The sequence below is a fragment of the Branchiostoma floridae genome, chromosome 10 (assembly GCF_000003815.2).
Source record: "Branchiostoma floridae strain S238N-H82 chromosome 10, Bfl_VNyyK, whole genome shotgun sequence".
In the NCBI taxonomy this organism is placed as follows: Eukaryota; Metazoa; Chordata; class Leptocardii; order Amphioxiformes; family Branchiostomatidae; genus Branchiostoma; species Branchiostoma floridae.
In genome coordinates this window covers 8,822,057-8,844,718 of record NC_049988.1, presented here as the reverse complement: position 1 = coordinate 8,844,718, position 22,662 = coordinate 8,822,057, and the positions used below count along the sequence as shown (strand labels likewise).

Sequence of the window (22,662 nt, the reverse complement as noted above, 5' to 3'; positions counted from 1 at the left end):
CAGGTTTATGTTTTATGCATTTACTGACAGAAAAGGAAGGAACATCAGAGGATGTATAAAGGTACATAGCGGCAGTTAATTGTGCCGTGTTTCTTCCTACCGGTATTTTTTTCCCCTCCCAACCATGCGCCCGTTCGCCGTGTAATTCCGCGGCGTGTTACAATTACAATATTACGCTTTTAGCAGGACAAGAGTGGCAGAAAAGTTACACAGAAGAAGTGGCAAGGGTAACCTATAACAGCAACATGTAACTGGAGAAAATGATGCGTTGACAATGTGTCAAATCAGTATGGCTAGAGAAATCGTCGTAAACGTACCGGTATTATGATAATAGATATACATGGCAAGAAATTGGACATTGTGAAACATGGGGCATTTCCAAACCTAACAGAAGACCTAACGTAGAATGATATTGCACCCAAGGGAATTCACCAATTTTTGCAACACAATCCACCTTACATGCCAATCAGGTACTTGAATTTCATGTTGTCTGGGCTGGGACAGTATACACATTTTCCATCAACCCTTCGTCCAAAACCTTCCACAGCCTAACAAGGGACACACGCCATCCTGACACAAGAGGGACACCGAGTCTCAAGCAAACCTTACATAACAGCATTAGCACGGGTGGTCCTTCTTAACAAGACACAAGACACACGCAACCAAGTTTTTCCACCAAACCCTACGAGCTGCGATTTTTTCGTCAACCCTTACGTTACGGAAGCCTGTCCGCTATCTCGAGCTGCGATTTTTTAGCCAACCCTTACGTTACGGAAGCCTGTCCGCTATATCTAGCTGCGATTTTTTTGTCAACCCTTACGTTACGGAAGCCTGTCCGCTATCTCGAGCTGCGATTTTTTAGTCAACCCTTACGTTACGGAAGCCAGTTCTAGCCAGTTGCGTGTCCGCTATCTCGAGCTGCGATCTTTTCGTCAAACGTTACGGAAGTGGTCCTGTGTGGGCCGTTGACGGAAGTGGTCAATTATACGCAAAATCCAAACACTCAGGGCCCCAAGTCCCAACGAATATCGAAACAGTCTATATAAAGACACGAAAATATGAAAAAATGGAGCGTTTAATACCAGTCCTATGATCTTTTAAACCGAACGTTTTTAGGTGGAGACACAGCCCGGTGTGATTCTTTTAGTTCATGTCTACCAGAATCGTTGGAGAATGCCCCATTAAGGAGCTTTTCTCCTTGGCCCCTCTGAATGACCAGCAGCATGCACGCCTGGCTTGGCACGTGTTTAGCAAATGTGCTTCCAAGTGTAAACTCGAAGGTCATACTACACATTTTACCAGAGAAACATTTTTTCGAAATGTTTTAGATTATGCTATATGTAATATTTTTACGAGAACTTCGCTTAACAGAAGCTCGGTGACAGCTTGTGTACTGATGACTGCTAAATTCTTCCAACAGCCGGATTTTTCCAGCTGTGTGCTCGCCGGCCTCACGTTTCTTCCCCTTCACAGCGTTCTTTAGAGGAAAATTGGACATGTAAGCTCCCAAAGCTCTGCACAACATTTTGAATGTCGGAATATTAGTTCTCCTTCTGATGGCCAAAAATCACTACCTAACAAATGAAGTCGATTTTGGTGGTCATTTTCAAAATCGTCAACCTCACACACGTAAGGGTTGACTAAAAAATCGCAGCTCGAGATAGCGGACAGGCTTCCGTAACGTAAGGGTTGACTAAAACATCGCAGCTCGAGATAGCGGACAGGCTTCCGTAACGTAAGGGTTGACTAAAACATCGCAGCTCGAGATAGCGGACAGGCTTCCGTAACGTAAGGGTTGACTAAAAAATCGCAGCTCGAGATAGCGGACAGGCTTCCGTAACGTAAGGGTTGACTAAAACATCGCAGCTCGAGATAGCGGACAGGCTTCCGTAACGTAAGGGTTGACTAAAATAGTCGCAGCTCGAGATAGCGGACAGGCTTCCGTAACGTAAGGGTTGACTAAAAAAATCGCAGCTCGAGATAGCGGACGGGCTTCCGTAACGTAAGGGTTGACGAAAACATCGCAGCTCGATATAGCGGGCAAGCAACGGGCCATGAACGACACCGGGCAACCTGTTAGTCCTCTTTACTGAAATTCCCAAGGGTGACATGAATGAACCCCCGGTGTACATTTTACTCGTAGCCACTGAAGGCAGACTGTTATGAAAACACAATAATGTATATAAATCGATAACCCGTTGGTTTGTAAGCTTATTTGTAAGTTTTTGAAATGCCCCATGTTTCAGAATGTCCAATATTTTGCCACTACTGATAATAGATGTTACCTGTCAGGAAGCATTAGATTTTTTTAGGATTTACCTTGACAGTTGACACCCTTTTCTCAAGTTACAACATGTTTTCCATTGAGTCTTCTTAATGCATGTTTTCGAAACGGCATTGCCACCAAATATGATACCATCAGCCATGAAATATTTGAGGTGGTTTTATGTTCACTTGTACTAGGAGCTTCATCCATTCATTGAGTCATGGTCTGTTCGCATCTCATTTCTCCAATGCTTGCCCCCCTTTTTAATGATCAGTTGCCACAGATTGTATGTTATTGCTGTGGGACCTTTGGCCACTTGAGGACCTTGCGTAATCTTCTGCATTTCCCAATAGGGGAAACACTTAACAAAGCAAGAGACAGTGATTATATATATCATATAATTGTATTCCCAATACAGGATATTGTGGGCTATTTTCATAGCCAAAAAAACATGAACTGAACTCTTTATCCAAAGTGCAAGGAAAGCAGAAATTCATTATACCATATCTAAATTCTTTTTGACATACATGAACCAATGCAAAGCAAGCATGCATGGACATGTACATGTATACAACTAGTTCCAAAATCACTCAGTGCTACTATAATTCATCAGAGAATACACGGTGCTAGTCACTGGTCTTTTGGTACCCTTTTTGGATAGATTTCTAACAAAGCACACTTACATGTTGATGGTGTGCTTCCAAGAAACCTTACAATCGATATATGCCACTGAACAACTTCAAATTGACCTGAATCTGTCCATTTGTTGGATGAAGCCATTTCATGTACCACTAATCCCTGTGCAAATGGCTGTTAAAATCTGCTTTGTTGAAGTCATTATTTCTCAATCGTATCAAAAAGCTTGTACCCCTGTGATGGAAATTGCTAATGGTGGAAAAATTAGGTCAAGTAACTCAATAAAATTTTCCACATTTCTAGGAATCCAGCTTTTGTATAACAATTACAGGATGGATATTGCACTAAGGCCACACCAATTTTATTTCTTGGTTCACGGATTCGCTCGCTCCAATTTTTTGGAAAAAAAAATAAAAATAAAGATCACCACTCAGCAAATTTTCACCATTAATAAAACCACTCACCAACTTTCTGGTGTAGCAAATTGGCCTTTATATTATAAGCTCCTTAAAATGTGGGTATTATTATTGCAGTTATATTTTTCATTCATGAAGAATGGGACGATGAAACATAGAAAGTGACACTACTTTTGTAATTTGTAACCAACAGGTGCTGTTACTGTATATTAATAGTGGTTTTGTACTTTTTCAAGCTGAAAACTTTTTATTCTTTATGTTTTGGATTAGCCCTTAACTTTACCCCAACCATTTTACAATCTTTATTTTTATATTTATTTCGCCCTTTCGCTCCATATGTTTTATGAAAAAATCCGTGAACCAAGAAATTAAATTGGTGTGGCCTAAGGTCACTGAAGAATATGCCTAAGGTTACATTTTGTACATGTGTCAGATTCTCTAGAGATTTGTCTATTATAGAAAGTGAAAACAATGGGGAAAGGGAAAGGGAAATTGAGCATGTGGGAGAGCATGCAGTCAAACAAATTCCAGAACAAATATGGGTTATGTTGTGTATCCAAATTGTAACATTACCATGTACTTATTTTCCCAAAAGATTTTTCTGTTGACTTGTCATTTTGTACGTTTCATTGGAAATGCTAGAGGAGTGCTAGAAAAAAGAAGATTCTGGTATGGATTGTCAGCAATTTTGGAAGAGTGTCATATGGTCTATGCATGCCAGCTATGACATGAAATATTGTATGACATATGTCAAATATGTCAAGGGATATTTTTTATGGTTACCTTGTTCGTCTTTCCCATTAAAAGTACAAAATCATATCAAAAAGGAAAACTTTTATGATTGAAGTTACAAGAAGTCACATGTAGCATTGTAGTAGACTTTTGCTCTGCACAACTATGTTGTCCATCTTGTCCTAGATTGCCCATGTCAAATCTGACCCTCACATTAGAGGTACTAAGTCTGACACCATTTCCTGAGTCTGTCTACCTTGATAGGCCATCATGAATTGGCGACAAGCTTTCATTTCTTTCAAAGGGACTTTTTTGTTAAAAACTAAGCTTTCATCTTAGCTGATACCCTATTACGACTAAGTAATAAGGCTTTATTTCCTGTATATCTCTCCTCCTTGTTTGATGCTCTATAAACTATAATGACTTGTTGTTCATTCAGCGGCATGTTTACACAGTTTTCTGCATTAGGCTCTTTTGATATACTCAATATGATACACTCAATATGATGTTAATGCCTTAGTCAGGGAGGTTGCTAATCATCATGTTTCAAATGCAAAAGCTGTTTCCAGCTGAGCCCTCTGAAAGTTTGATACTGTGGTCTATCTACCACCTGGTCCCGGTATAAGAAGCCCCAGGCAACTACAACGTCCTTCATATACTCTGGCTTGAAGGTCACTGAATCAACAACCTTGGCATTTTTCAATATACATGTAGATGTAAGATTTTAAAGACTAACATGTTGCAAAGTTGTAATGATTTAAGGGTCTTCTTTCTTTAATTTTCGGAATGGAATAAAAACTTGTTGAGTTTTGAATGTTATACAAAATGTACCTTGAAGGTCATATAACTACAACCTTGCTACATTTGTTAGCAAAACTAAGACTTACAGTTTAAACTAAGGTCTTATTTGTGTCTTACAACTGATTTCTTGTAAATAGATAAACTTTTATAACTAAAAAATCATAACCCTATCTATAAGTATTTACGCACTAGATGGGCCATTCTGTTATATATAACAAGGCTGTCAGCTGAAAATTTGAACCAAATTTTTGGATGCATTATTGTGAGTTACAAACATGTTAGCCGTTTGATCTATAGAATCTGATCAGTAGTAATTACTATGTAATTTTTGTAATGTAGCACCTGTGTTTCAACACTGTATATATGGACTATTTGGCCATTAGTATAATGAAAACCTTTTATCATATCTGTTGTCCATCTATACTCTCAGGTCTCTTTGAAGCCTTTGAGTATTCTCTTTAATCTTTGAACCTTTCTTCTTCTTTTTTTGATTGCAAGGTAATGTGGCACCACTATGATTAGTTTGTGGCTCCATTGGCAAACCTAAGCTCAACAAAGTTTTAGGGATAATCCTTGCAGCTAAATCCTTGGAAATGAAAGATTGCCCTTGCTTACTCAAGTTACTGACCTTTGACTAAGTATTGTGATTAGTTTGTGGCTCTATTGGCAAACCTGCATGTAAGCTCAGCAAAGTTTTAGTGATAATCCTCTGAAATGAAGGATTGTGCTTGCTTACTGACCTTTGATTAAGTTTGGATTAGTCACCTTTGCAACGCTGTGACTGGCTCACTGACTTAGAGCTGCATACTGAACGTCAGACACAGAGGTTTAGGTACAGATCTGGCCCTAAAGCTAAAGGCACAACCTGCTGTACGTGCAAATTGACGGTACATTTTTTTTGGAGGTCATGTCCGCCACGTATTTTTGAAAACGTTCAGGCTGTACAGGGCAGGCGTGTAGGGGGTGAATCCGCAGCCCGATGGCACACAAAGTTTTGCGTGCACGTAAAGTTCTATGGCGTGTCTGCGTGCTCCAAAATCCGTCAGATCCCCTACGAGTTCATACGGAGATGGTACCTACCACTTACAGATCCCCAAAGATTGCCCAAAGATTGTTTTGTCACGTAGACAGCACGTAGACAGCACGTATTTGCACGTACGGCGGGTTGTGCCCATAGCTTAAGCTATCAGTCTGATGTATCTTTGTTGTCTCATTGCTTTGAATCCTCCTTCATAATCACGGAAATGATGCACGTCATTTGCTAATGCTAGCCTTTGATAAAATGTGAATTGATCATTCTTTCCATATTGCAACAGTTACTGTGTTTGAAAACTGCATTTGGTATGTTTATAAACGGATGAGAGTATCATGTTGATAACTTTCTGTTGGTTCTGATATAGTATTACTTCTTAATCGCCAACTGTTAGAACTGATAGTTGCATACCTTTTAGTATGCAGCTGTCAAGATGTACAATATTAATCCACTGGAAGTTCACAAACCACTACCATTCTCCAAGGTCAAATAACACTAGCTGAGGAAATTGAATCCCATTTTGACAAAATTGCTAGTCTCAAATTTTACCCTTGGTTGGTAAGTAGGTATTTACAACATTCAACTTGTGGGGTTCAGCTACCTTTATTGATCTACAATGTATGTGTGAAAAGCAAAATTTCAGACTTTGCCACAGGGAGAGTTCTGTTCCAATGGAGTCATTCAACTTAATGAAATCTCCCTTTGAAATACAGTACTGACCTTAGGCAACTAGTGTGACGCACATGCAAGAGGGAAACTAAGGTTAAAAGGCTTACACCTATGACACTTTCAAGTGAGGGCATAAACTAATTACAAGCACTAATGTTATTCAAGATGTATTTCCAAGAAAGTGTCTGTGATTTGAGTGAGGTTCATCTATGGTGTGGCTCCTGCATGGCAACATAGGCCCTCTGACAGTCAGTTATAGATCTGAAGCAGTTTCTGTATTCAGAATTTGCAAGAATTGTAAGCAGGGGTGGGTACCGGTACGATGTACAAGACTGGTACAAAACCATATTTTTCTTGTTGGACCGGTCCAGAAAAAACAGACCTGAAAAAAATCAGAGGACCAGATTTTGGACCGATAAGAAAATAAACAGATTGTACCGGTAGCTGTTCATTTTTGTTAAGCTTTACAGATCCAAGAAAATAACATTAGAGCAAAGCAGAGGAGAGTTGATATACATGTATTAGTAATTTTTTATCAAGTTCTTATAGTCAAACTTAGGTCTATACCTACATTTGTATATAGAGAGTTACACGTGTAGACTTGTTTCCATGAAGATAGGATTTTAAAATACCAGTAGATGGACAATTGTTTTGAGTATCGCCCATTCCCAACTTTTCATTCATTTATTCATTCATTCATTCACTGATATTATGATAATTAAATTAGGTCCACGTTCAAGTCCGGACCTGGACTGGACCTTTACTTGAATTTTCTGTCCCGGTACCCACCCCTAATTGTAAGTGATGGCACCTCATTTACTTTGGTCTTGCACTTTGAATTAAAGTTAGATCTTATTGGAGCTGTGTGATCTGACAAATTATAGACTTCTCAGTCCCTAGTCATTTGGGAAGCACATCAAACTACTACTCGGTCATGTAAATGTAGTTGACCTAATTCTAGATCCCTTGTGATTAGTTGAGATGCTCAATGTTATCGATCTCTTCAGTATTCTGTATGAAGATGTATCAGACCTTCCTAGTCGGCCAATTCTTGATTGTGACGAATGGTGCATGTAATTGCTGCAATCTATTCCCCTGTTCCATGCCAATATTGCCTGACAATGGACATGAAGGAATCATAGGCAGATGACAATGACATTAACATGTTTAGACCCACTTGACCTAAAAGGTTTCCCAAAGAAGGCAGCTGTGAAACTGAAATGGCTGAACTGATTGCAGATAAAGCGAAGCAATTCCTTTATTGATCCAAAGGCTGAACTATTCTTTGTATCCTTTTCACTGTCTGCCATCTCTGTGAACATGGGAAGTCATGCTATTTAAACCTCAAGCCTTAATGATGGCAAAGAACGTGCTAGGCATTCATAATAGAGATCTTATGGCATAAACGTGAGGCATTATTTTACAGTGATCAAGTCTAGTATTAGACTTTTAAGGTAGTGTTTCAATAGCAAAATCAGTAAAAAAAATTATGCTTGATGAAGTTATGTTGTCAAAACAAATGAGTGGAAAGTTTTAAATTCAGTATTTGAGCAACTGAGTTGCCAGTGTTGTTGATCTGTTATAATGCTCCATCTTGTTCTACCTGCTTTGTCAACTGGTACAAGAACCATTTTATGCACCATCTTAATTCTACAGGCATACAGAAATGGCTGGCTGCATTGCATCAAACCTCTGACCACTACTTATTTAGCCCTATTTAGCTTATCTATTTCAAACAGCACCATGTCAATTGTGTTCAGTAGTCTTTATCATTGTGCGTAAATAATGATATTTTTCTTTTGATAACTTTACTGCTCTACAGAATGATATATTTGCAGTCATGCAGTCAAGTCATACCAAAGACTTTTAAAATGCTGCTTTTTCTGATTAGCACTCAGCATTCGGAAAAGAGTATGGAAGTTGAACACACACTGCTACCAGTGAACTAGCCCCCTGCTATAGTGATTGCACAAAGTTGTGTGGCCCAGGGCTACTGAAAAGGAGATGGGTGCTGCCATATGCACCCTCTGGTGCAGGAAGGACTTGAAATTAGCTGTATCAATGCTCAGCACTTCTTTTATATTGCTGGTAACTATAGAATTTTTACTTTATTGTGAAACAGAGCTGAACAACTGAAGAAAAAACAAGCTACTACCCAGAGAGGGGCATCTCCACAGAGACCAGCTACAAACAGAGCCATCCCTCCCCTTGGAGTTGCAGGTCTCAACCTGAGCGATGACACACCTGCCAGCAAAGGGTCAGGGGGTGGTGGTGGTGGAAAGAAGAGTCCCACAGGAGGTGGTGGGAGGTATACAGCAGAAGAAATTAAAGTTCTTAGGTAAGGTCTTCACTATCTTGTCTATGTAATAATGTGTATCTTCTTAATGTTGTTGCTGAAGAAACAATACTGACATTATCTTCAATGAATGCACCATAAGTTTCCGGTATACTACTACATGTGTGCAAGTCCTTGATGTGTGATAGAGTATATGGAACAGCAAATGTAGGATATTTATTGCTTATTTATCTACTAGATGAGCAAATGTTTTCTGGATAAGAGTCCAGTGTACATGTACAATGTTTGTTGAGTGATGTTACTAGGTCACGATGATTATGTTGACCAATGATTGGCTATTTGCTTCTCATGTGTCAAAGGTTCATGTTGCCGGAATCAGACAATTTGTTATCTGTACAATGTAATTGCTTCCTGCTACCTGCCCTAGATACAGAAACCACACCGATCACTCAAGCCATATCATCAGAAGTTGTTGATTCCATCAAAATGGAAACTTGTATCAACGTGTAATTAACAAATAGGTGGTGTGTTATTCTGTGACCCTGTAAGATTAAATTTCGAACACTAAGGCAAATCATATTTTGACAATAAGATTTTTAGAAATACTTGTTATTGGATGAGCATTTCAACATGGAAAAGTAACCAGTACCCAGGGCAGCAATCCTATTTCCAACAGATAGTGATTGCTGAGTGACTGTACAGCAACAAAAATTGGATTTACAATGTATGTAACCCTTGCTTTCATTATTGGAATATGATGCAGTATGATTTTCAAAAACACAGAGTATAAAAAAATCAGTCTTTATCTGTGAAATTCATTCAGGTCCATCAGATTTTAGGGTATTTGCTTAACTGTTGCAGAACGTTTGCATCCTCTAGTGAAAACGTGTGTAAATCATAATGGGTAGACCATAAAAGATTGGAATATGGTGCAGTATGGTTTAAAACAAAACACACCGAGTATCAAAAGATTGGTCTTTATCTAGTAGTATGAAATTCATTGTGTGATCCATTCGATTTTGGGGTATTTGCTTAGCTGTTGCAGCACATTTGAATCCTCTAGTGGAAACGTGTGTAAATGAGTAGACCATAAAATATCGGAATATGGTGCAGTATGATTTAAAACAGAACACACAGAGTATCAAAAGATTGGTCTTTATCTATGAAATTCATTGTGTAAACCATCACATGTTTGGGTATTTGTTTAGCTGTTGCAGAACGTTTGCATCCTCTAGTGGAAACGGTGTGTAAATGAGTAAACAATAAAAGATTGGAATATGGTGCAGTATGGTTTTAAACAAACACACAGAGTATAAAAAAATTGGTTTTCATCTATAGATGAAATTCATTATGTAATCCATCAGATGTTTGGATGGATTTGCTTAACTGTTGCAGCACATTTGCAATCTCCAGTGGAAACGTGTGTAAAAGGATAATTTGTGTGGCTGTTACAGTTTTCAATGGGGCATTAGTGTGGGAGGATTAACAAAATCCTCATAATAGAAGTCCTTTTATCTCCACCGTCATACTTGTCATTACCTACAGGTTCTGTAATCAGTGACACAGAACATTTGGCTAATTAGTGAGTCCCAATTGCGGTTCTGGGTATGAAGCTTGTCGCCCCCAAATTACCCGGGAGATCAGAAGGCAGATTACTGAAATAAGTCCCTACAGTAATTGTTTTAACAAAGTTGTCCAGTGTAAAAGTGCCAAAAGAAAATTCATATTGTGTTGAGGCACTTTTTGAATACCACTTTACACTGTTACGACATGCTTACATGTACGTACAAAAGCAAGCTAAGCCTTTCAATTTAGATTCTAAAAGACACAGATACATGTGTATTGAAATATACACAATAATCTTGATTATGAATGTCAAAATATGAATTCCTTTTTTATAAAATGTGTATTACAATAGTTATTATAATAATAGACTGGTATATCAACAAGTGGAAGAGTGGCAGCAGGGATCTATTATTGAGAAGTGTATGATCAGACTAAAAACTCATAGTACCATGCAAAAACTTTATACATGCATAACTTTAATTAGGGACAAAAGTGACTACAGGAAATGACCTGATAATTTGTAGGTCTGCTGTACACATCTACGAGATCAAAGTTTTTCTCATACGTTTCCTGAATAGAAACTTTTCACAGTGAATAATCTCCTGGACAAATTACATTTTGTATTACACTGCTAGTAATGATTGGCCTGGGCTAGGGCAGTAATTAAGCAAACCCAGGGAGACTGAACTGAGATCTACTGATTATTAGCAAACCCCACAAGATTGATAAGTAGCTTTAATGACTTTATCTCAGGTCACTAGACTGTTGTAGAAGCTTGAAGAGTAAAGAATGGTTCATTTCTATCCTTGTCTAAATATTGTCCGACAGTTGAAATGCATGAAAAGGTGTTCCTATGGCTGCGTGCAGATCGGTTCTCTAGAGTTCACTGGCCCCAAAGTCTACACTTACTAGTCATTTCTCTTTAAGGAATCGGTTATCTCCAATGGCACCTAATGTCCATGTGAGCAGGATATACATGTAGGGCAGCTTTTCCATTTCCTTGATGTAAAAGTTGCATAACTGTGAGCTATTTTGTATCTTATTCCAACCACTTGAAGTGAATCCATTGATCAGAGAAAGTTCCTATTTGCAGAATGTTGGCATCAGTTCAGACTTAAGTTTTATCAACAAGTATGACTTGATACTATTGATAGACATCTTCTAAGAATGATTATATTTCAGGAGCCCAGGTGCTGTCTAAGTCCATAGTGCACTACCTGTGAAATTTTCAAACTAGTATGATCTGTCTACAAATACTTACATTGTGATCTTTGTAAGGGTGATCATTCTCAAGGCAAAATATGGCCAGGTAGATTTCCTACGGTAAGTAGAAAAGCTTGCTATCAGAAGTTTTAATCCAGCCTGATCACAGCATATCTATGTGTCACTTAACTTAAGATAAATTTCAGAAGGAAAGGAAAAGCCAGATGTTCCTTTTTGGTTTAAGTGGTCAGGACACAAGACAACTTGAAAAGGAGCTTCCGTTTGCCAGTACTTGTTTGTTTGTTTCTTGGTAACAGGATGACTCAAAAGCTCTTAATGGATATACAGGATTTAATGGTAGGATTCTGAGAAGTGACTGCGGTTTGCGAACGATTTACATAAGAAGAAGGACGTTTGATTTTTCCAAAATGCGGAAATAGTGGATGATTCTGCTCAACAAGTAGTTTTCTTAACTTATTTTTGCCTTCCTTTATTGTGATATCCACATTGCTTTTATTTCATGCAGCTTGTGTATACTGACAATGACAATGACAGTGATCTTTATTGCATACCCATGCCCATCATGGGCTAAGTGCAGTCAGTTAGATAATGTAAAGTAAAAGTGTAGAAAAAGAAAACGTTACACTGAACATTCAAGCAATACAGACAGAGAAGAATCCGCAAAAATTACAAGGAATTTTTGCGTGAAATCAAGTTGAAGTATGCTAGTTGACTTGTACCTGTCCATCTGGTTGAACTAAAGTTGTATTTTTTCCCATTTGCTGACATTTTTTTACTTTTTTTTTAGGCACACATCCAATATCAATGGAAGAAGTTACGTGCCCTTCATGTCTGTGGATCTAAAAGAGAGGTTTGCATTCCCAGTACCATTCAGGTAAGTTTTATTACAATCTGTAACCTATATCCTCACCAGTGTTGAATTATTTGTCTTTTAACAGGGTACCTATTGAAAGAGTTCTGGCTAAGAAAGAATGCTTTTTCATATGTAGGAGTTTGGTAGGCCTTCTTACAGAAACAATTTTTGAGTTAAAAGTTTTGAACCTAGATTAAAGATTTCTTAAAGAAATTTTCAGCACTGAAAGATATGGCCAACTTTGGCATGGTAGAGCTTTCCACTCTCCTAGTTGACTACACTAATAACAGTGGAAGCAGAAGGAAGTTACAGAGGAAATAATGTTCCTAATAGATAACACTGAGTGCTCTCAAACTCTGTATACTTAATTTCCGGTGATGATCACCCCCTGTGCAGCAGAGTGTTCAGAACCCATTCATGGAGTCAGTTTCTGCCAGCCAATTTCCAAAAATCGTGCACTAGAGCTTTAGAGTATACTTAGCTTGGAGTATCTTACGCCACAAGAAGTCCTTGATATAAAGCCACTAGTTCTGATATTACAAGGACAGGCTCAGTCATTAGGAGACATGGCTGCCATTTGCAGCTTTGTAAAAGCCTGTGGGTATATGTTGCATTATGATAATCGTATGGGCATTACTGTTGTTGCATATGAGATCAGCACCAAGGACAGTATCCTTTTTCAAGTAATATGCAAAGATATCACCTTCTCCTTGAAATGTTATGCTTGAGAGAAAGCTTAATGCTTCCTAGATATCACTTATCAATAAGAACTGTTGGTTTTTTGCACCTAATACACAAGTCTAACTTGTATGGTCTTTGGGCTGGGTGTTGAAAAGTGTAGTCATCAGCGTTATGATGGTACATGGCAAATTTAGAGTTACTGACTCTGGTCACCTTGACAATGATATGTGCACCCAAGTTGTCTCCACTTTATTTCATTGGTACAGTTCCCCTTTAGATATACTGTAAATGCAGAAACTTTCGCGGTGGTTTAATGTTCGCAGTTTTTGCGTGGCCACTTCACTGCGAACTTAAAACTACCGTGAACATTTTTTCCATGTTAGTAAAAGACTACAGTGCATGTTGCTACCGCAAACTTAAAACCACTGCGAAAAGTCGTCTTTCCCGCTACCGCAAAATTAAATCCCTGCAAACTTAAATGCATTTACAGAAGTTTGGCTCCATGTCAGCCTTTCTGGTTTCCAAGACACTCCTGTGTTTCTGGTTTCATTAAACATCCTTGAGAGCTTTAGAGCTGAAGGGTGAGGGAGGTAGGTAACAGATGGCTGCAGGCAAACCTCACACTTGTGGTATTGATTGGGCATCAGAGGCAGAGCATCCTTGGTAAATTGGCTCTATCTATTTTCAGCTGCTGAAGTTGTTTGGTAACAGGTGGACGGAAGAACATCGTCTGATGTAGGATCAGCACCAAGGACAGGGCATTTCTCAGTAATACCTCGTACGTGACTTCTGAAATGTGTGAAACTACACTTGTGTCTTTTGACCATGCAGTATTGTATATGCTACAGTGAATCACGCAAAACGTTTCAGATTAGGAGGGTGGAAAGATTCATTTTCTGCCCCATGAAACAATCAATGTGCTGAGTCTAATGGTGAAGAGACAGCTCCAAATGCTTTTTGCTTTTTGAACTTTTTGATGCATATGAACCCTTACTGTAGCTTGCCAAAGTGCAAGTACATGTAGCTTATGTTTTTCTCAAGTGTCAAATTGCAACAATCTCATATTTCTACAAGTTGCAGAGACACTTGTCATGTAACGCTAGTTGTTACCAACCTAGTTCAGCACCAAGGACAGGCCTCACGGAAAAGGCACTACACATTCAACTACCTTGTAATGATTGCACTCACTAGTACCACACAATGCAGAATCTTATCAAAACTACATTTAGACACCAGTAATAACATTCAAACCAAAAAGACTATGTTTCTACTCAGAAACAGAGAGTACAAACCTGGAAAGAAGATGTAAGAGCGAAACTTCAGCCACACGCAGGTGTCTTCCTGTCGTCAGTCCTGTAGTTCCAGTTTTGACTCTCCTCTACCAGATAACGTCAGGCTGTTGGGAAATTAAGGTCCAAGAGTTAATTGCACCCCAGAGCCATGCAGACCGGGAGGGTGGAGTGGTGAGGATGATCGATAACTAGGCTTCCCTGAAGTGATAAAGCTTGCCCTCGGTGCTATCTGACAAAACGTCAGCACCAATTTCTTGCTTGGGAGGAAGATGAATTCAATCCATTGAGATAGGTTAGCCCCTTGTCTAATTCTACAGAATAGAATGAGATACGCTTGAGTAAGTATGAAATGATAACTTTCAAATTGGATGCCATGTGACAAATGTTTGTTGTGTGTTTGAAATAGAGTGTAGGCAGATGCACAGATTGATAAGACCGATCTGATGATGAAGGAGGTGTATGCACTAGGGTATGCATAAAGTTTGTTAGAATCTCTTTCATGTTTTGGTCAATTTTTAGTAAGCTGTGCTCCCTTTCAAATTGGATGCCATGTGACAAATGTTTGTTATGTGCCTGAAATAGAGTGTAGGCAGAAGCTAGGATTGATAAGGACGATCTGATGATGAAGGCGGTGTAAGCACTACTAGGGTGTGTCAGAATCTCTTTTTTGTTTTGGCAAATTTTAAGTGAGCTGTGCTCCCAGGCTGCAAATTGAGTTGGCCCTTCACCAGCTTTTTGGACACACCATATTAGACCATGTCAGCATGAAAATACATGTAGCATTGAAGGTTTTTTCTTTAACATGGACTGGATAATAAGATGCAAAATTGAAATAAGTGAAAATGAATGAGCCGTTCAAATTATCAATCCTGCAAAAACTTAGGAGTACCATGATTGTCATGCTCTATATTCTTATAATTAGCTTTATCAATTATTAATTCTAATAAGCTTTTTACAATTTGTGTTCTTGACTAATGGACTCAATAAAGTATCTAATTATACACTCTGCTGACCTCTCTCTCTCTACATGTACAGTCCATCCATACATCCTCTACATTGTCCATAAGTGTCAAGAAGCAAAAAGATGTTGACCATCCTGTTAGCTTAGCACCTTCAAATAGTTGAATTGTATCTTATTGCTTTTCTGCATGTCTGTTATCAGTGACCTGTAACTAGCCCATTGAGGCATAAATGTACAATAAAGGTCTTTAATTCATTCATCATTTTCGGTATCAAATATTTCAAGATGCAATGTAACAGAGTTCTAAGTTCTTGCTCAATCTCTGTTGCCATTCCCTTTCAAAGCTAGCGGTGGCTTATACTTTAGGGATACAAATGCCAAATGACTCTCTATGAACAGATGCCAGACTGCAGGGAAGCAATTAGAGGACAAAACCTGAACTAGGATGGATGCGACTGGCTGCTTAAGCTACTGGTCTACGTGCAAATAAGCATTAAAAAAAGATTACAAAAAGTTATAGGATGAGGAAAAAACTTTTGGTTGATCCCAGAATTTGTAAAGAGAACTTCCTCATGTTATTGTATCCGTGTACCTAATCTGATGAACCAGCCTGTAGGTTGCATGGTGTAATGCAATAATGTTTCTTCTTCTTGCAGTTAAGGCAGCCGCCTTTAGCATGATGAAGATTATGCCGCCTATAAGTTGTTAACCAGTGAATGACAGGTGATGCGGAACTGGATTTATTGGCTTCTTAGTCATATTAAGGTTCTGTTAGCTTTGTAGTGATGCCCTAGAGCGCTCCTACACGTGAACATGTGTTAATGTGCGTCATTTGTAGGAGGGGTATAGTTGGCACAGGTGTACATGTAGAGCTGGAGTTGGATGATGTCAAGCTCTGGCCTTTGCCAGATTTTTCTGGTAAAACTGGTCATCAACTTTTTAAAAGCATTCTTGGATTAGGAGGGGGAGGGATAGAGTGAGTGTAGGTGTAAAGGTGAGGGCAAGCTCTGGCCACAGGTAGATTTTTCTGGAAAAACTAGTCCTTGCAAGGAAAGATACAAATTTAGTATACATGTCAGTGTTTGTAGTCAGATATGCACCTTTTTGGCTGCATGAATATTTTGACAGTGAATAAGCTTGTATTTCAACAGAGCTATGTAGTACATGTACTTCACGTATGTAAAGGTGACCTACAGCAAAGTTTGACAGCTCAGCCAGTACATTTTATGCAGGTCTAATAGCAACTTCATCAAAGCAAAAACCATAAGGTGAAGATTGTAAAAAGGAGAAAAGTTGTAATTGATAGTTCGAATGTTGGTTTGTTTATTTCCAGAAGGGATTTTTTAATGATGATCAACAAACACAATGATTGTTGGATGCTTGATGAAAAAGTTTATTTAGTTTGAATAAGTCTTTGTCTGTTTGTGAAAGATATGTACCTTTTAATCTATCTTGCTTAGATAATTTTATCCTCAATCAGAGGTATCTTCACAGGGTCAATTGTCGTTTCATCATGAGATCGTGTGGCCTAATCGGCAGCACTTTCAGGTCAGACCCAAGAGGTTTCGAGTTCGAAACCTGCCATGTCACTCATCTTGTGCCCTTGAGAATGACACTTTATATGACTTTCCTCACTTCACTCAGTACCTAGCTTTGGCTAGGGCTGTCCCTTATAGATAGGACATTAAATGGAGGTCCCATGTTTGGGGAGAGCCATACTTCAAGCACGTTTCTTATGAACTCAGCTCGTAGCCTTCCAAGAACCTGAACCTTTCCCTAGGGGTCTGTCAGGAAATATTACATTTTGTACATTCCAATGATAACAAGTCATCTTTGCTGATGAATTGCGTATCACACGGTAACTACCTTTCCAACGAGGCAAGGTTATACATGTTCACCTTAAATTTGCATTCACATGGTTTCCGTCGAAACCTTCCACTGCAATAATGCATTGGGCAGTCCCAAGTTAGTCTATACATAATGTGATGAACCAGCAGGCGGGTACATGTACATAGTGTAACGCCACGTGCACTTAAGTTTGCTTCCCAGCCCACGTCAATAGAAGGGGAATTGTATTTATTAGTACCTTAACCCTTTCCTGGTTTGGTTAGCTCTGTGGTGATGCCCTTAGGCTGATGTACGTCAGTAGGAGGAGGGATAAAGTTGCAGGTGTACAGCTGATATTAGACTTATTGAATTCAAAATCTGGACTTTGCCGGATTTTTCTGGAAAAAACTGGTCCCCAACTTCTTGAAAAGCTGTGTAAACCAGCAAGTGCATTGTGATTATGAGTCAGTGACTTTATCATGCTCAAATACAAAATGTAGTTATGTTTTCATCGGTAGGGGAATACATATATTGATAGAGTGATAGAGGCCAAATGCAAAATTAATCTTTGCATCCTAGCCAAGCATAGAGATTTGTTTGCCTTGAAATATAGACTCACTGAATTAAGGATTGTCGACAAATTCCTACTAACAGTTCTATTGTGCTGCGCTGGCAAGCTGTTGCAGTTGATGCAGTGTGCTACGCTGAGTCATACTGATTTCTATATCTACAGTTTTTGTGGGGTATATAGGGAGGAGTTTTGTTTTCCATGCCATATCTGAGATATCAGAACATTACGTGCATAGCTACATGTACCGGAAAAGCTGTCATTAGTGATCTGACGAAGGTTGAAGAGAGAGGAAATAGTTTGGAGATAAGGCAGTCAAGTTGCATGTCATTCCAACAACATTCGTATAACGGATAGATGAAAAAAGATATTTTTGGTTATCTGCCATACAGTATGTCCTATAATCAATATTAAATTTTAAAACAATTATACATGTAACACCTACATTTGTTCTTTTCCAAGTAAGACTAGTGTGTCACCCCAATAAAAGAAAAATTCTAAGTTTTCTGATAATATTCTAAAAAGAATAGAATGATCTACTGTGCAACACATTCCTACATTGGTAAAGACCAGAAGTCAGGAAGATAGAAATGAATGTTAGATTAATATATTTCAGATAAGAATGAAGGGCATTTGTACCTACATTTGCACTTGCATCTGAAAATATCTACTGGAATAGATTGGCTATCAAACTTCTGCACCTACACCTTGCCAAAGATAACTTAAATTGTGGAACAGTGTAGTGGGCCAACTTATGCATAAAGATTGCTTTGGAGATTAGAAGTTGTTCAATCAAGAAGTTCTTCTTTAAGTCTACATGTACATTTGACATTCTTGATAAAATCACAACACATTCAATAATTGTTCTCCTGTACCAATTAAATAAAGTGCACTTTTCAGATGTCAGGGAATGAAACTAGACAAATTTTGTGATAATGTGATTGTTGTTCTGATAAATTGTTAAAGTGGCATTAACTGTCTTATGTATATCCTCTTGTCAGCTTGGCACACAACATGAATATCTAGTGTTATATTTTTGGCTTTCCTTGTAAATGTTATGCCTGGCACATTCCCCACAAGGTCAGGAAATGAAATTGGGGCGAAGCGTCATGTGTGTGACAATTTGTTTTTACAGCTTTATCTGATTGCTAGAGATTGAGCTCTGTTATCTCCTGTTTCCACACTAGCCTAAAAGATCCACCATTAATAAAATTGCCAGAAAATTTTAGATGTGGAGCTTTGAAAGGATTATTGTCTTTAATTGGTTTCACATTAGATTATTTTTTAGTATGCATGCAGTTATATTTAAATGTGCAGTTATGACAGAAATACTTTTCTTTAAAACTAAAATTCCTAGGTAAACTAAACATTGATAAAATTGCTAGAAAAGTGCAGACGTAAAACTTAAGAGAGATTAATCTCTTTGATTGGTTTGACATTAGATTAGTATACATCTGCAGTTATATTATATTATGTGCAGTTATGACAGAATTTCATTAAATTTTCCTACCTTGGAAAACTAATGACTAAGTCTTCATTTCATGACTAAGCTTTTCCTTTATCAAACACAAAATATTAATATTTGAGTCTGTTCATGCACATCGTTGATAAGATCACTAGAAAAGTGCAGAGTCTGACGTAAAACTTTGGAGGGATTAAAGTCTTTGATTAATCTCTTTGAAAATCACTCAGAATTTCATTAACTTTTCCTACCTTGTAAAACTAATGACTAAATCTTCATTTGTGCTTTTCCAAACACAAAATATTAATATTTGCATGCGCGTCATGCTTCTAGCGTACACCCCCTTGTGACACAGGATTACTTCCTGCCTCGTGGAACGGATTACTTTTCTTACAGGAAACATTTTAGATTCATGCTGGTTTGGGAGATAGGGCATGTATATCAGAATCTCAGAATGTGGCCCCATATTACACCACAGGTACATGTATAATGTATATAGGGGGACTATGCTATGAGGATTAGCATGACGCTCGGCATGTCTACACATGGATTATTGGCTGCCGTTGGAAATGGAAGCTTGCTTTCTGGTTCTTTAAGCTTTAATTATAGCCCACCTGATGATAAAGCTTCATTTTCCCTGCTGTGAAAAGTAAGAATTGTGATGCATAGAACCTAGAGTGGAAACATCCTGGCTAAGTACCCAGCATGGAGTGGTTGATACTTTCAATCTATTTGAAATAAAGACTGGTCCTCAACAGGGGAAAAAATTCGAGGTTTCTTTTTTTTTCAGTTTGTTAGACCCTATTATAATAGCAGAACATGCATTTTCAGATTTTGGTGATTGAATTACCACTGGTACTTAAATGTAGTACTTTTAATTCAGATGAAATGATTTACAATGTATTTCTTCTTTTTTTTTATATAGTAACATTTTCAATATTTTTCTAAAATTGACCAAAACAGAGAAACATTGCTCATGTCTGCGAGATGTGACGGAAATGTGCAAATTCTAATAAATAAAAGTTGATGAATAATATGAGGAACAATTTAAGTTGAAGATGGTTTTAGATACATCTTGACACATTCCCAACAATGACAACAAACTTTCTAGTCTATCCATTCATAATACTTTCTGAGTACTAGTATGATAAATCTGATATTAGGTCAACAAACCAATACATGAACCAAAGGTTGAATATGGGGATCGATATCCCAAAGAAATATATAATAAACTACCAATCATCAACCCTCTGCTTTCCATTTGATAGGATTTGGAGTCATTCTTGCATCCTGTAGCTTAATGTATATTGGGCAGGATTTACATAACATGATTTACAACAACAAAATTTATTAAGATGTTCTTTTATCATTTTTTACTACAAGCGTAAGGTAGAGAATGTTTTCAAGTTGATTATTTTATAAGGAGAACAACCGTGTAGTACAATTTACACTCAACCAATCTGTCAGTCACCATACATTGATTGAAAAAAGTTTATTGAAATCTGTCTTTGTGAGAGATAACAGATGGTGCTATAACTTCGGACGTAAATTTATGAGTTCGACATCGTATTGCACCAGTGTCAGTTGTCTGACATTGCATTTTGACTACCGGTAAGTGCTTTTCAGTCTGATATCTTACTCGGACAATGTTATCTTCAATCAGAAGTATCTAGTTCACAGGTCCATTAAGGTTGTTGATGGAATCATCTTCTACAGTGCAGCCTTCCAAGAATCTGAACCTCACCTCTGAGACGTCTGGCTGGAAATGTAACATTCCATCATGACAAGTCATCTTTTACGATAACCTGCTCTCAGAGGGGTTACATGTACATGTATATGCTCACCAGAAATGCATTTGGGTTCCTCGTTGTGTTCACATGGTTTCCACCGAAATCCTCCACTGACACCACAAGTGCAATGAATCAGAATAGGCAGTTCACACTAAGTCAACGTTAGTTAAGCAAGACTAGTCTTGATGTATTGAAATGAGAGTCTTAAGCTCCACATGTATAATGGAAGGATATGTTTGTCCAACTGTAGTTCCTATTGGTTAAATGATATTAGTGACAAACATTTATATTGCGCTTCTACATTTATCTTCCTTGAAATAGCACACTTGGGCCATAACCAAATACCGTAGTTGCATATGTTCGCCCCATGTCCCTTCTGTGCACTTAACCGGTTAAGTCCTAAATGATGAAACATAAGTCTTGCTGACAACATGGCAAGAAGTAATGACTCAGAGTTATACCAGGGAGAATGTTTTAGGAAGCTGGTATGTTCGTTTGTGAGTGTGTGCCTTCGAGCTTAGGTTGTATACTTAGTATTGCCAACAGTGCACAAGCTTGACAATGGGTAAATTTACAGTTGTGTGTAATGTCTTTCATTTTCTTATTATTTGAATGTTAACATTCAAAGAATGTAGAACACACACACGCACAGTCACACAAACACACACACAAAGAAAGTAAGGTTGCTGTTCCTTTGTTCCTGTATCCTGTTTCTGGGAAGTCATTGCCACTACATGTAGGTCTCACACGCATGGTCTTTTTAGCGAATGCCCACAAATGCCCACTCTAGAGAAGTCCGCGCTGCACGAATCTCATTTTTTTTGCTTGGAATATGTCCACGTTGTGCTCCCATGTATTAATCCTGAGTTTCAAGTCAATCCATTGACCCGAAGTGACATAAATCAAAGTTTTCGATTCTCGATGGTCTTTTTAGCGAACGCCCAGCAAAATGTCTTTTTAGCGAATGCCCACTATATCCACAAAAATATCGGCCGTCGCGCAATGACACCTAAACCTACCGCCACAAACATGTTCAAGATGGTGTCCCATTGATGTGTACGGAGTTTCCGTGCTTTACAAGCATTTTAAGTCCCTGTTTTGGGTCAAAATGTACGCCGCCGATACTACCATACATTAACTACAGCAATTCAAAATGGCGGGCACTAGTCATGTGACCTCCTTGCGGGACTGTTCTATAAGTATCGCGGGAGGGACTGTTGTAGCATAGCTAATCATACAACCATTTTAGAGTGAATTCTGAACAAGATTTTCATTTCATAGTGCTATCATCTGACTGATATTTACATTGTGGTCCTTTTTTTCTGTGCTATTATTACCCAGGTTTGAGGAACTTAGTGCAAATATGGATATTGATTCACCTCAGTGCCCAATTAATGTACAAAAGGCTCAGACACATTAGTGTTATAAACCTGACAAGGGCAGGTAACCAATACTAGAAAAACATAGCTATTTATTATTAACAATACTATTTACATTATAATAATAACTCTTCACCAAACTGGACTTTTCTTATCTTTATTTATTACAGAAACATTGTAACCATGAGGATTTGATGAGATGAGTATCTG

General features: G+C 38.2%; 2 protein-coding genes across 2 annotated transcripts in view; one reads left to right on the top strand and one right to left on the bottom strand.

Moving 5' to 3' along the window:
• Positions 1–22,662, top strand: part of LOC118423951 (calpain-7-like) — a gene marked incomplete in the record, with an annotated part of 72,371 nt that overhangs the window by 19,368 nt on the left and 30,341 nt on the right. The window contains 2 exon segments of the mRNA XM_035832281.1: positions 8,676–8,891; positions 12,427–12,513. Coding sequence (XP_035688174.1) covers positions 8,676–8,891; positions 12,427–12,513 — 303 coding nt within the window.
• LOC118423953 (melatonin receptor type 1B-B-like) overlaps positions 1–22,662 on the bottom strand; it is a 45,009-nt gene that overhangs the window by 8,087 nt on the left and 14,260 nt on the right. The window contains exon 2 of the mRNA XM_035832282.1: positions 14,466–14,569. The gene's annotated coding sequence lies outside the window, so the exon portion shown is untranslated. The remainder of the gene's footprint in view (positions 1–14,465; positions 14,570–22,662) is intronic.